The sequence below is a fragment of the Prinia subflava genome, chromosome 5, assembly GCF_021018805.1.
Source record: "Prinia subflava isolate CZ2003 ecotype Zambia chromosome 5, Cam_Psub_1.2, whole genome shotgun sequence".
Classification (NCBI taxonomy): Eukaryota; Metazoa; Chordata; class Aves; order Passeriformes; family Cisticolidae; genus Prinia; species Prinia subflava.
Genome location: NC_086251.1, coordinates 17,851,096 through 17,864,348, shown reverse-complemented (window position 1 = coordinate 17,864,348; position 13,253 = coordinate 17,851,096). Strand labels below are relative to the sequence as shown.

The 13,253-nt window shown below is 39.3% G+C and overlaps 1 protein-coding gene across 2 annotated transcripts in view; it reads left to right on the top strand.

Annotated features, from left to right (window-relative positions):
- Positions 1 to 13,253, top strand: part of AP2A2 (adaptor related protein complex 2 subunit alpha 2) — a 42,174-nt gene that overhangs the window by 10,352 nt on the left and 18,569 nt on the right. For both annotated transcript variants that reach the window (XM_063398228.1, XM_063398227.1), the window contains exons 2-4: positions 3,315 to 3,383; positions 10,888 to 11,030; positions 11,644 to 11,837. In XM_063398228.1, the coding sequence (XP_063254298.1) occupies positions 3,315 to 3,383; positions 10,888 to 11,030; positions 11,644 to 11,837 (406 nt within the window). The remainder of the gene's footprint in view (positions 1 to 3,314; positions 3,384 to 10,887; positions 11,031 to 11,643; positions 11,838 to 13,253) is intronic.

The following is a 13,253-nucleotide window of genomic DNA, read 5'->3' as shown; positions in this document are numbered from 1 at the left end:
TGTTCATATGCTGAGCAAGACTTAAAATTTGAGAGAATAAGCCTTCAGATGTGACTCTGGGTGTTCCTGTCACCTCGCTGCTACAGCTGTGTGCATGGGGGTGGGATTTCCTTGTTTGTGTTGCTGAGCCTGCAGACTATTTCTACCAGAGGTGCTGACTTCACAAATTCCTGAAGTATTTTAGTCAGGCTTTGCTTAATGCTCTGTTGCTTGCTTAGGTCACAAAGAACCCAATTTCTAGCAGTCACTGGTAATCTGTGCGTGTAGCAGGTAAATATGCTGCTTGAAAGGTTCGACAGGAGGTTTTGGTAGTTCTAAAAAAGTAAAAGATGGCCTTGATTTCATCTTGGGATAAGAAAAGCTAGCTGATAAGTATTACTTTTCTCTTTTCTCATCCCATTTTTAACATTTTAAAATTGTGATTATTACCACACTTGCTGAAGTTAGAGAAACAATTGCTAATAATTCAAAGCAAATACTACAATTCACTTTCCTTACAAACATAAGTTAAAGATACAAAGTTAAAGAGCAAAGACCTAGTTTCTAAATTTAAATAACTGAATGTCCTACTCAGGCTAGCAATGTCCCAGACTGAGGTCTATATTCTCTGCCCTGTTAATGTAAATTAAGTACAAAATCTCCAGACTCTGTGGTTATGTCTTAATGAGATGTGCTCTTCCCATGGTAAAAGAGCAAATAAACTAATAGCTTCAGGAGATTAAATGTTTCATCAGAAGCAGATGTATGGCTGAAAATAAGGGAAGTGTTTTCAAGTCTTCAAAAAGAAATAGCATACCAAATTGGAGTGTTGTTTATTTACATAAACATTTGCACCCTTTTGGGGTGTGTTACTGTGGCCCCTGTTCTCAGAGGGTGGGCCCGGAGCAAATGACTTGCTTCAGTCTAATAATGAACTCCTAACGCTGGCAAGTGCCCTAGGAGCAAACACTGGAGTATCTCTGCTGTGTGCACAGGACAAATAATCCAATTAAGACAAATCTAAAATCTATAAAGGAAGACACTTCAGGTCTTAGATTGTATGACTTGCTGCTCATTTACACAATAAATAGTGTTACTACTTTAAAACCAGCTTTCTTTAGGTTGACAAGTTAAATTAGAACAAAACTCATTATGTGTTGCATAATACATTAATGAAAACTGGTTAAACTTTGGGATTCCAACAGATGTGTCTTTATAAACCAAGGGAGCTATACTGTGTTCTCTAGCTTTGTCATTGTAGAAGTTAATTGGAATTTCTAGGTCAACTCTTCTGCTTTATCTGGAAATCAAGGTGCACACAGATAGCAACTACAATTTGTTTCAGAACAGTATTGTCAATTATTGAGCTCTGAAGTTGAGGGCTGTTTTTTGCCCTGTGGAGTGCCTGCCAAGGCGCCCTGCCCTTCAGCCTTTCAAGCAGTGGTCCTTACAAAACACTGTTGTAGAATGGTAAAATTCCATTTTAAGCAAATATATGGGGTCTGTAGGTATTTCGTTAAAAGGACAAGGCAAACTGAAATAACTGCTTCTATTTTGGGGCTAACATTTCTGTTTGTAGTGTGCTGTTGGCTGCTCTGTGTCTGTTCTCCTGTAGCCATTGTTAGAGGCAGATAATACAAACCCGTTCTCTGCATCTTATGCAAGAGTTGCTTTCAGAAGTGCTTAACTTCAGTTTATTTTTTTGAGTCTAAGTCAAGAAATTACAAAATCTAGATTGAATTGTACTTGGCAAGGGATTCCCTTACACTTTGCTCCTAAACTATCCCAAGGCACTTGTTTCCTTGAGTTACTTTGTCATCCTTCATAGGGCCGGCTGTAAGATCCCCAAAGGAATCATAAAGGGAGGATTAACAGTCACAGGCTGACGCAGGCATTAGGACATGCAAATGTAGTGGGATATTTAAATACCATGAGATGTTTGTATTGAGGAAAGGGGTGAGATTGGAGATGCTTTGGAATGCTGGTCATGATCTGCTTTTCAAGCCTTGTCACATCCCCTACTTGCACATTCATGGCTGTAGCTGTCATCCCAGTGGTGTGGGGAAGTGTTTGCTGTGAACACAGGGCATGTGATTCCCACGACTAGTAAGGCTGGACCATTTTGAACCAGGGCTAGGAGACTTTTACTCATAACCCTGTAGCAGATATATGTGATGAAGAGGGAAAGAAGCTGTCATCTGCTGCTCCCAGTTGATATTTGGAATACTTGAAACTGCTTGAAACTTTTGGAAAATGCACAAAAGTTTTGGACTTGTTGAAAGTTTGAGTAGGTGCAGGTCTGAATTAAGAACAGAACTAAAAGACCAGTTTTGCATTGCTGAAATGTTCTCCACTTTTTTCCCTCAAATGACAGGCAGCTGATCATAATGCCCAAGCTGCTGTTTTACTCTTCTGTGCTCCTACTCATGTAGGAGACAGTGGATCCAGATGTCTGTAGAATCTCAGTCACCAAAAATTAAAATGCTAAAGAGTAATAAGCTGTTTTGGTTTGGACAATGCAAATATTACTTGTATAAGTTTGCATTATCAGAATTTAAACTGCAGATGTTTCTCTATGTAACTTGAAGTGGTACTAGAATTCCCAATACCTATTCTTGGAATCAAAAGTTGATATGAAATACTTATGATGCTGAGAAGCATAAGATTGCCAAGTCATCTTGTGTGTGAATTCAAAGTGTGAATTCTAAGTATTTCTGGTTTTCAAATGACTTTCATGAGGTACATTGAAAGTCTGAACTTGTATCCTAACTGTGTGAGGTCTTCAGCCTTTGGACTCCTTGTGAGTTTACTGCGTTTCCTCTTCAATCTGTTAAGAATGTTTTAGAAGCTGTTGAACTGAATGACCATTCAACAGAGAAACAATAAATTTGCTTGTCCTTAAGGTGAAGAGTAACATCAGCTGCTTGTTTATCAGACTGTGCTTAGGAGACTCACTCCTTCAAAACACTGTCAACTTAGTAATCACATAGGAACTAAAATTCACTTTTTTCTGGGCAGTTTCAGGAAGAGAAGAACTGGAGCATTTGTGAAAGTCAGTAGCAGTGGCATCTCAGGTTATATGCAAGTGACACTGTCTAAAGTCTGCAAAGCTTCTTGAAGCAGGGTTGTCCTTAGAGCTTCTCAAATTCCTGTATAAAGTGATGCTTAAGTTATCTCTGTTGGCCTTTAGTTCCAGTGATGGAAATGGAGAGTAATAACTCCTCGTGATGTTTGTATCTTCACAAATGTATGTTTCTGTTTGGGTGAAAAGATGCTTCAGGTGGCAGAGGGATGTCCAAAGCACTGTGTCCTGATAAGAGTTTTTTTAATTTCAGGTAAAAGTAAAGAGGCAGAGATAAAGAGGATAAACAAAGAACTAGCAAACATTCGGTCAAAGTTTAAAGGTAAGTGATGTACTACACTATATATACTTCCATATGACATTCTTTTATGGGGTTTTGTTTTTACATGCTTGGACTTCTTTTGTCAACTGCTGACTCAAGCAAAATGCTAAAGCAGTCTGTTAGAGTAACTGTTAAAAATGTTCTCTCAACTGCAGAACCTTCTCACAGTTGTGTGATTCTTGGCCATAACAGAAGCAAACTCCTTCCTTTGTCAAAGAATTTGGCTACTGGTCACAAACTATTTGTAATTCTTGGCCTCCTAACCACGTGACTGCTCAGCCTGTTTGCTTCCAGAAGGCTGAGACTGTGAATAGTTTGAAGGAATATGGGTGGATATGGTTATTTCCAGTAAAACAACATCTCTTCAAGCTTTTCTTCTTTCCCGCCTCTTCAGCTTTGAGCCCTTTATGGAAATAATGGGTTAGGCTGTCTTCTAGCAGAATTAAGATTAAAATGTGTAGTTGCTGAAGCTATAGATCTTGACTACAAGCAACAGCAGTATAAATTATTCATAAGAAACAAAGGATATGGAGTAACTAATTCCAAGAGGCAGCAATTAACTTTTAAAAACAAAGTAAAACTCTTGCTGTTAGCTGTATTCAAGTTGTGTATGTGATTTCAAAGTTTAAAGATTCTTAGGGGTAGTTGGGATGTTTTTAAATGGAGTTATAACAGTAGTGGCTGTGGCAGGTTCTGTTTAAATAGCTATGGGGCAGTGTGTGTAGTTAGATGAGGCATTACAACGTGGAGATCATATATGTGCCTTCAGAATCTACTGGATTGGAAGTGAATTCATTTACCTTAGTTGGCTATCCTGGCTTAGACTAGCATATCTGTTTGGAATGCTCAATGCATTAACAAATAACTTTGCTGAGCTTGGTATGATCTGTGGCTACATTTTAAGTGGTGTGTCACTTAAAGGTGTATGAAGGCCTTTAGAAACCAGAGTGTGGTCAACAGCTTAGAAGGGAAAAGTTAACCACAGTGCAAGGTACTCAAGAAATTCTTCTAAATTAGAAGTCATCACATGCCTTTGTGTTTGTTTTTCTTGTAGAAAAATAGGTAGAAGTACATGAACAGTTAATTCTTTACTTACTTATGAAGCAGGGGAGAAATTATCATAGGATTTCTGGCTATGAAGAACTATAAATCGGGCAGTGATCAGAGAACAGAGGTGCTTTCAGCAAAGTGGTGACATAACTTTAGGCTGCATACCTTGTGTAGCATCCTTTAAGCACTATTTAAATAGTTTTGAATAAAGGTCAGTATATGCTCATTCAGTTGCTGGAGTGGAAGATGGCTAAATCTTCTTGTAGCTGATCTTCATTATGGTTTATTGCTAAATCTGTATGGATTTTGGGTGGAAAATTTTAATTACCTGGAGACAATAACTTGGTGAAGTCTGAGCAAAAACATAAATGTCACAATTTGGAAAAAGTTGTGTTTAGACAACTTGCTGTGCAACTGCTTGAGGCCTTGAGAGTGTGAGGAGCTGATAGCTGTGTTATCTTTCTGCTGCAGGAGTCCCACATGGACTTCATGCTGTGTGGTTGTTCTTGCAGAAGGGCTACATAAAAATTAAGAGACCTTCCTATGCATTTTATTCTTGGTTTACGTGGAGCTTACTCAGTTTAGCCCGGTTTCCTTTCATGTAGTTCTGACCTTAAAATGTTTTTAAATGGTTTGGATTAAGATAAATGTGTGATTGTGAACTTAAGAGGAAGTCTCTTGGTAGATAACTGTGGTCAATACTGGTGCCTTGAGTTACTGGCCCTACCTGGCTAAAGATGCAGCTTTGGGACTGACTGCATGGCTGTAATCAGGGAAAGGTCCAAGCAACAAGACCTCTTGTCAGAGGAATTCTTGCTTGACACTCGTGTAGAAGTGTGGTCGACCTCTGGGCCTTTGTGTGCTTCAGCACAAGCTATTGCAGTGTCTGGATGCCCATCCATGTAACTTCCCAGGTGTGTTCTCACACTGTTGCAGACAGAGCCTCACTATTTCTACTTCTGTTCTAGTGTGCAAGTAGCTGTCAAGACTTATGTTTGGGTCACTTGGTGTTTAAAATACCCTGTATTGAACAGGCTGGGATAAGATTTCACATCTCTGGACAAGCAGTACTTTCCTTGAGCTGATGGAACTTGTGCTGTGGCTTTGGATTCTGATGCAGCTTTTGTACACCAAGCTCAGCAGGAATTTAGAGTCTCTGTATTTAGGGTGACAGTGTCCCTTGTCTAAGCATGAGGTCACTGTGTCCTTGACAGTTGCTTTAAATGCGTCTGCATTAACTGAGATAAGAGGAATGTAGTAGAGAGAAGCTACACCAGTGTGATAGAGAAGTTGTAGGAGTAAAGTGTGCAGAGATGCTATTCCTTTTATTTTTGTTCAGACTGTAAGCTCCTTTTCCTCCCATGCTTGAACCAAACTGGAAGCCTGAGTGTCACAGCAGTAACTGCTTTGGGAGTGAAAAAATATCTGATTTATTAAATTGTTATATCACTTTGATCTTTCAAACCATAATTTGTGCATTAATGAAGCTGCCCACAAATCTATAAGCTGTTTCTGTGGTCAGAGGAACTTTGCTCTCTGCTTGATTCAGATTTTTTTTTTCCTACTCTGGCATTAGAATTTAGTTTTGTTCTGATTGTTTAGTAGAGTTCGTGTTACAAGACTGGCTGCTAGATTTCAGACATGCTTGTGAATCTTCTTTTCAGCTCTTGCAGAAGTACCCCAAGTCACTTGTTAATCGCTGCTTTTTTCTTTACTTTTTTTTTCTTCTGTTGACTTGGTTTTCCATGTTTGAGCAAACTGTGTCTGTTTTCCCAAAACACCCAGTAACCCTTTGGAGGAAGTTAAGATAAGGCTCTAAATACCTGTTTTAAACTGAAACTGTGTAACAGTGAATAAATTGCTCTCCTGGCAGGCTGCGAAAGCATGGGCTTAATATATTTAGGATGGGCTTGATTAGTCACACTGTCTTCTGATCATGTGTGAAGACAATCACACAATGAAATCATAAAGTGTCTTCAGTGACATACTGAATTTTTGGAAGTAAAATTAGACTTCAAATATGACCTGAATTGTAGCGCTGATCTTTGTTCCGGTGCTAGTAGTATGGTAAATAAATACTGGTTTGTGGATTTGTACGGGTTGTTTGGCACAAATATTCAGCTTTTGATGTAGAGGCCTTGGATTGTTACCCCTAAAGAAATACGGATCTTCCCTCAAAGTGTAGCTACATTGGTAAAAATCAAATTCGGTTTCCTTAGCCTCTAAAGTGTCTAGTAGTGGCCTGCTGATACAGTATATCCCTGGATTGCTGCCAGCTGCATGAGCAGAGCTCAGTGTAGGAAGGAAGCAAAGCAACAAAAGTGGTTGTCCATTCTGTTTTGCAAAAGCCATTACTGTGGTTTTAAAAGCTAAGATTTTAAGGTATCAATTAGCCATGTGAAAGCTAGTGAGATTACTTGTCAGGCTTCCTTATCTGCCCCCAGTGAGCATCTCAAGGACTATACTGCTCTCCTGACCCCTCTTGCTGGTAGGCAGGCTCAGTAACAGTGCAGCACCCTGGCTTTTAAGTACTGAGTTAGATTGAAAAGCAGGTGCTGGTTTTTAAGTTATGTTCCAAACCAAGGCTGGAAGCTGCTGCCTGAGAACCAAAGGATCTTACAATACTTTCTTGCCTTACTGCTTTTTTTTTTCCTGAGGACTGTGTGGAAGATATGTGTGAACAGTGAAATCCCAAACTTCTCTGTTAAATTGCAAGGGAGGTGATATACAGAAATTTGGAAGTAGTAATTATTTCTTAATAGTAGTCATTGTTAATCAGCTGTTAATAATTTCTTTCTTAGCAAAATAACTAAAAATTTTCAGGGAAAGCAAGTAGCCTTTGAAATGGCCACTGTGCTCAAAACCTGCTGACATGTATTGTGAATCCTTCCTGTTTCTGCTGACTTGATTTGCAGCACTTGCAAATGTTCCTGAAAGCATTTGAAAATAAGCTGAGTTAAAAGAAACGATTGTGTATTGCAATAAAGATAACAGAACATGTGACATTTCCTTCTGCTCTTGTTCGGATGTTTGCTTGGGAGTGGGGGAAGCTGTACTATTTTGGCACGTACTTAAGCTTGTTATTAATGTTTAAAACAGAACCTTCAGAACTCTTCATAAATGCAACATGGAAGGGAGAGGAATAGTTAAAATTTCAATAAGAATCTGAGCCACAGACTTCAAAACATGATTGGAGTTAGACAACTGTTGTGAAACCTTTGAAGTGCTCTTTTTTCAAATTGATCAGATAATTAAATAATAAAAATTTAAACCCCCCCCCCCCCCCCAATATTCTGTTACTACTGGGAACTAAGATGTTGAAGAAGAGCTGTAGTAACTCTAACTTGGCCTAGTTTATAAGCATGCCTGAGAGCTGTCACACTGCCTTCAGATCTGTGTGTAAGAAACAGGAGCTTTTGAAAGCAGTCAGTGTAGCATTTTTTCTGTCTTCAGAAAAGGTGTTCCAGGTACTGATTTTACAATGCTTTTCTTTGATACCACACGGTGGAGAAGGAAGCTGCTTGTTAGTAGGATGGTGTTACGTTTTGTGCTTGATTGCATGGCGTAGCTTCTATTGAAAATTCTTCAAATACTCAGAGATCCAAGGACCTTGCTAATCTGCGCTCTTAAAATACTGGTATCTTGGAAAGATATCATGTTTTAAATAGCTGGGTCCTAAACCTAAAAAAGGAATTGCCAAACTCTGACAAATAGTTGGTTGTGAAAGTTGATGTGATTCAAAGTATACATATTTTCATCTTCCTGTGTTCTTTGTTAAGCAATTGGGCAGCAGCATTTTGTACTCCTTCTCTTCTGGTATCACAGAATCAGCATCAGTCATTTGAGAATATAAGGGATTAGATTTAATACTTTTAACTTTTTTGCTGATGGATTGTACACTGCTAACAGGCAGCTGCAGTTCAGCCTCTTGACCTGCTGGGAATTCAGTCTTGGGAGACTGGTTGGGGCGTCTTCACTTGTGGTACAGTTCATGTGAAAGCTACTTTCTGATGTCTTTTAGTATATCTGGATCTCAGAGAAGCAACTAATGATATTAATGCTGTCCAATACCATAGTAAGTCCTCAATTATGTAGAGCTTGGCCCCTAGAGTTAGGCTAACTATAATGGATTCAACTTATTCAGTGCCCCCTTCTGTGACTCATAATAGTATCTGTTAATGGTATTGATCATCACCATTCCTTTCATTGGTCCCATAGAATAGGTGGCTTGTCAGGAGTTGGAATGGTTTTTGTTGCTGGGTAATGGAAAGCCCTACCAGTTTATTCACTGATTAGTTCTTTTCCTTCTGGATCTCGTGTAGATGACCAATTAAAATCAAATCTTAAGAGTCTTCCTCTTCCTAAACTCTTCCTAAGCAGCTGAAAAAATGCTAGAAAACTAAAGCTGTCACTGCCTTTTCCTGTGTTTTGTTTTTGGGTTTTTTTCCTTGCCTCTCCTACAGAAAGGTGTCTTTGATCTGCATCTCCCTGCCATGGTGGGATAGGAAAAAGCTTCTCCTTGAGTGCCATTTTATTGGGAAAATAGTATAACAGGAAATATTTGTGCAGAATACTCCATTGCTGCTTACGCCATAGTTTGAAGGTCACAGCAGATGGGCAGACATGGTTGAGTATCTACTCTTTCCTCTGGCCATATTGCTTCCAAAGAAGGGGGTAAAATATTTCCCATTGGATGTTTCAGTCTGGTTCTTCTAACAGTTATTCCGATGTCTAGGAGAACAAAATTCCCTGCATTTGTTTGTTGACTCAGCAGGAAAAAGAGCCTTATGGCAGCAAACTGTGCAAGTGGCTTGAAGAACACATGTCTTTAGGCAGCTTTCTGCAGAGCTGGCTGTCGTCAGAGGATGTTGACAGGATCCAGTATAGCAGGATTTCACTGCCATGGGTATCTTCAGTAATGCTGCTTCCTGTACTGATGTAAAATGTGACGTATATTGGCTTCTGTAGTATGGACCTGAAGATGACTCCTCTTTGCACAACATAAAAATAGCTTTAAGGTGAAACTTGTTGTTGGCAACTGATGCACTGTCTGTGCCAGTTAAAAAAAACCAACAGTTGCCTAAAACCCAAAATTAGAAGGGTGTCATTGTCTGCATTAAAATAGCAGTGATTTGCTTAAATTTATCTCAGTTTAAATAAGATTAAATAGAGGAATTTTTTAGGGTCAAAATAGAAAGCAACCCCCAAAACGCATAGTTGGAGCCTGCAGACATAACCTTTCAGCATTGTGTGCTTCAGTGGGCCAGTATGCTTTCTGTTGGTTCACTGTTACATGTGTTCAAACACAGATGATAGCCTTCATTCCTTCACTGACTGTAAGTTTAGTAGTGGTGAGGTTTCCTTGGTTTTTATCCAGTCTGTGAATGTAGTGTGAAATCCAGGGGCGCCATAGATTCATGTGGCCGGGGAAATGTACTATGCCTCAATATCAGTTCATGAGAAGGAAGAAGGAGCAACTTCTGTACTATTAAGATTCTTCTTTAACCTCAGATTTATGTAACAGGCAGTTATATATAAAATAAAAAGGCAGCTTAGAGCTTTTATTGGCAAGGGCAGTGAGTAAGGGATATCTTGTTGAAGCTTTAGTGTATGCAGTGCTGTTCTGGCTGAACTTGCCCGTCACTAAGGAATAGACACTTGGTGTGATAGATCAGTTATTCCAGGCCCAGGATGCTGAGGCAAAGGAGCTTATATAGCCTTTTAGGCAGCACTATATATCACAGTTTTGCTACGCTGACTGAATATCCAGCAGGCAGTCTTGCCTGATTTACTGTATATCCCTTTATTTTCCAATTTGAGGTAGGGAGAGAATGTAACACACAAGGAGTTCTGTTCATATGTAGCTCTTCCCTTCAGGAAAAGCAGTGGTCTCCCAATGAACTGGAAGCTGCACTGCTCCGTGTTGTTTCTGCAAACTTCTAAAATCAGCAGTACTGCAACATATGGCCAAACCTATTTAGGGTGCATTTTTCTTCTAAAATTGGAACACTTGTGAATACTTGTCATTTTACAAAAACCTTAAAGTTCTCATGGTAATTTCATTTCATGGATTTCTCCTAGTCTTTGGGATAGACCATTGTCACCTGATGTTTCTAAAACAACTTGCTGGGGTTTTTGTTGCTACTGACCGTGGTGCACTTGGACAAGTATGTTAACACTTACTGAGATAAAGGTCTAATAATTGGTTTAAGAGGAGAACGTGTATGGAAGACATAAATGCTCTTAACTAAAGCAGGAAAACCAAAATGAGAGAACATAGATGTGCTGCCTCTTAGTAAGAACCTCCTTTAAGGACTGCAGGATAGCATTATTTCCTGATCATCCTTTCATCACCATCCTTTAGGATATAGATAATGGTACGTGGCATTATCACAAGGTAACCAGGTAAAAGCTCAACATAGACTTCATTGTTGTTTGTTTCCTTATTTTTCAGGTGACAAGGCTCTGGATGGTTACAGTAAGAAAAAATATGTCTGCAAACTGCTCTTCATCTTTCTGTTGGGACATGACATTGACTTTGGTCACATGGAGGCTGTAAACCTGCTCAGTTCCAATAGATACACAGAGAAACAAATTGTGAGTAACTTGGGCTCTATGAAAGATTAGCTGGTCTGTCTAATATCCTGCCTCAGCTGTGGAGTCCATAAAGAATTTTGCTTCATTGCCCCTGCCCTGGTTTAAAGCCTTATTTTGGCTCTAGGAATGGTTCTGAAATCTAAACACCTTTGTGCACACCGAGTCTTGAAGTAGTTGCAAAAAATTGTATGTGTTCTGCATAAAATTATTACTCTTGTTAAGGATCTGCCTCGAATCTTGCATTAAAAGCTAAGTAACCTTTTAATTTTCCAAATACCTCTTTCCATCTCCCTAGGTAAGGTTGTGTTTATCAGGTGCATGTAACTTATTAGTATTTAAATAATAAAGCCAAAATCTTGATTGGTCCCTATTCATCTAAAATGACCTTTTGAGTATATGCCAGAATAGACTAAGAAAACACTTAAATTAGGGTAACACTGAACCTTACTCCTTTTTGTTTAATTCACTTAATCTTTCTAGCCTTCGCTCTAAGTACCCATTTCTGCCCATATGGTATTGGAGAGAAGTGTATGTGTCAAAGAGATCATGTTTCCTGTTAATGCCACAATCAATGAATCTATCTAAAATAGATTTTCCATGCTGTGACCCCCAGGGCTATCTGTTCATCTCGGTGCTGGTGAACTCCAACAGCGAGCTCATCCGCCTGATAAACAACGCCATCAAGAACGACCTGGCCAGCAGGAACCCCACCTTCATGGGCCTCGCCCTGCACTGCATTGCCAACGTGGGCAGCCGCGAGATGGCCGAAGCGTTTGCTGGGGAAATTCCCAAAATTCTTGTGGCTGGGTAGGTGGGACATGCCTCTTTCATGTGCAACTCCAGTAAACTTCTCAGCAGCTTGGTTCCATTGCAGCACCGTAATCCGTGCGTACACAGCCCTGGGCTGGCAGTATAATGGCACTTCCAATAGCTGCAGGTGCTTTCACTGGCCCGAGCGTGGAGTTGCTTGTAGGAGAGTAAGACTAGGTGGAAATTAGGACTTTTGGTGTCTTGAATAGGCTTTTACAGCCTTGTTGTGATCTGGATAAATCTGTGGTACTGAATACCCCTGAAAGGCATATGTTTTACATTCCTTACCTCTCCTGATGAAAAAAGAAATAAAGGAACCTAAATAGATGTTTATACTACAAATTTTGTTATAAACTTGTGAAAATGAAATTCTTGCGTAGATGTACTGACTTCATGAGGAACATGATAATATTGATTTGTGAGTTTTCTCACTTCCTCTGCTAGCCATGTAAACAGCAATTCATGTAAATGGCAAATCATCACCACCAACTTTATGGCTTTGGAATAGCTGAAAGTTTCTAAACAGACCTGGCAAATGAAACGTCTGAAACTATAGTTAAATCAGTGTAAAGTTGGACCAATGATTGTAGGGCTAATTTATTTTGAAGTTTAAAATGTCCAAGTGCAAACAGTGCATTTAAGTTCTTATGGATATGAAATGTTTTAGAATATGCATGGATTTTTTTGTAACAAGTAACTGTCTTACATCAATATAAAAAGTGACATGTGATGTAAGAACTTAATGTGTTAGGACTTGAAATGTCAGGGCACTGCCCTTGCCAGGTGCTGGTCTCCATGTAGCACAGCAGAGACAATGCTGCAGTGATGAGTCATGGGGTTTTAATAAGATAACCTTAAAAAATTCCAAAACTTTCACTTGGTGTCACCATCGCAGACAGAGCACAGCACCTTCAGGTTAGACTTGTTTAAACTTCGAGCTGTGTTTGTTTTCTGAGATCACTTTTCAGGGAATCATTCCTTCTGCATTTCATAACATATATGAAATATGTTTGTGTGCCTGTCCTGTCTAAGTGACCAGGGGAGAATGAGCATTGTCAGTTACATTTGCAAATTCAGTGTAGCTCTCTTGGCTTAAATATAAATTAGGAACAGGAGAAGAATAGATTTGTCAGGTTTTTTTGTGGTTTTTGACTGAGGTACAACTTGATCTTACGGAAAGCTGATAAATTCGTGAAGAATAGCTGGGCTGAACTTCTGCTGGGGATACAGAGGTTTGTGAACATTTAACCAAGATTGCACATCATAAGCTGCCTCTTAGAACTTTTATTCATAGTGCTCTGTACATTTTACAGCTCTTGTCTGTGCATCCCAGAAAATGCTGAATAAACTACTTTGTGGAAAGGAGTTCACTGAACTAGAATAGTTGCTTGCCACTCTTAAAATAGTCCATTT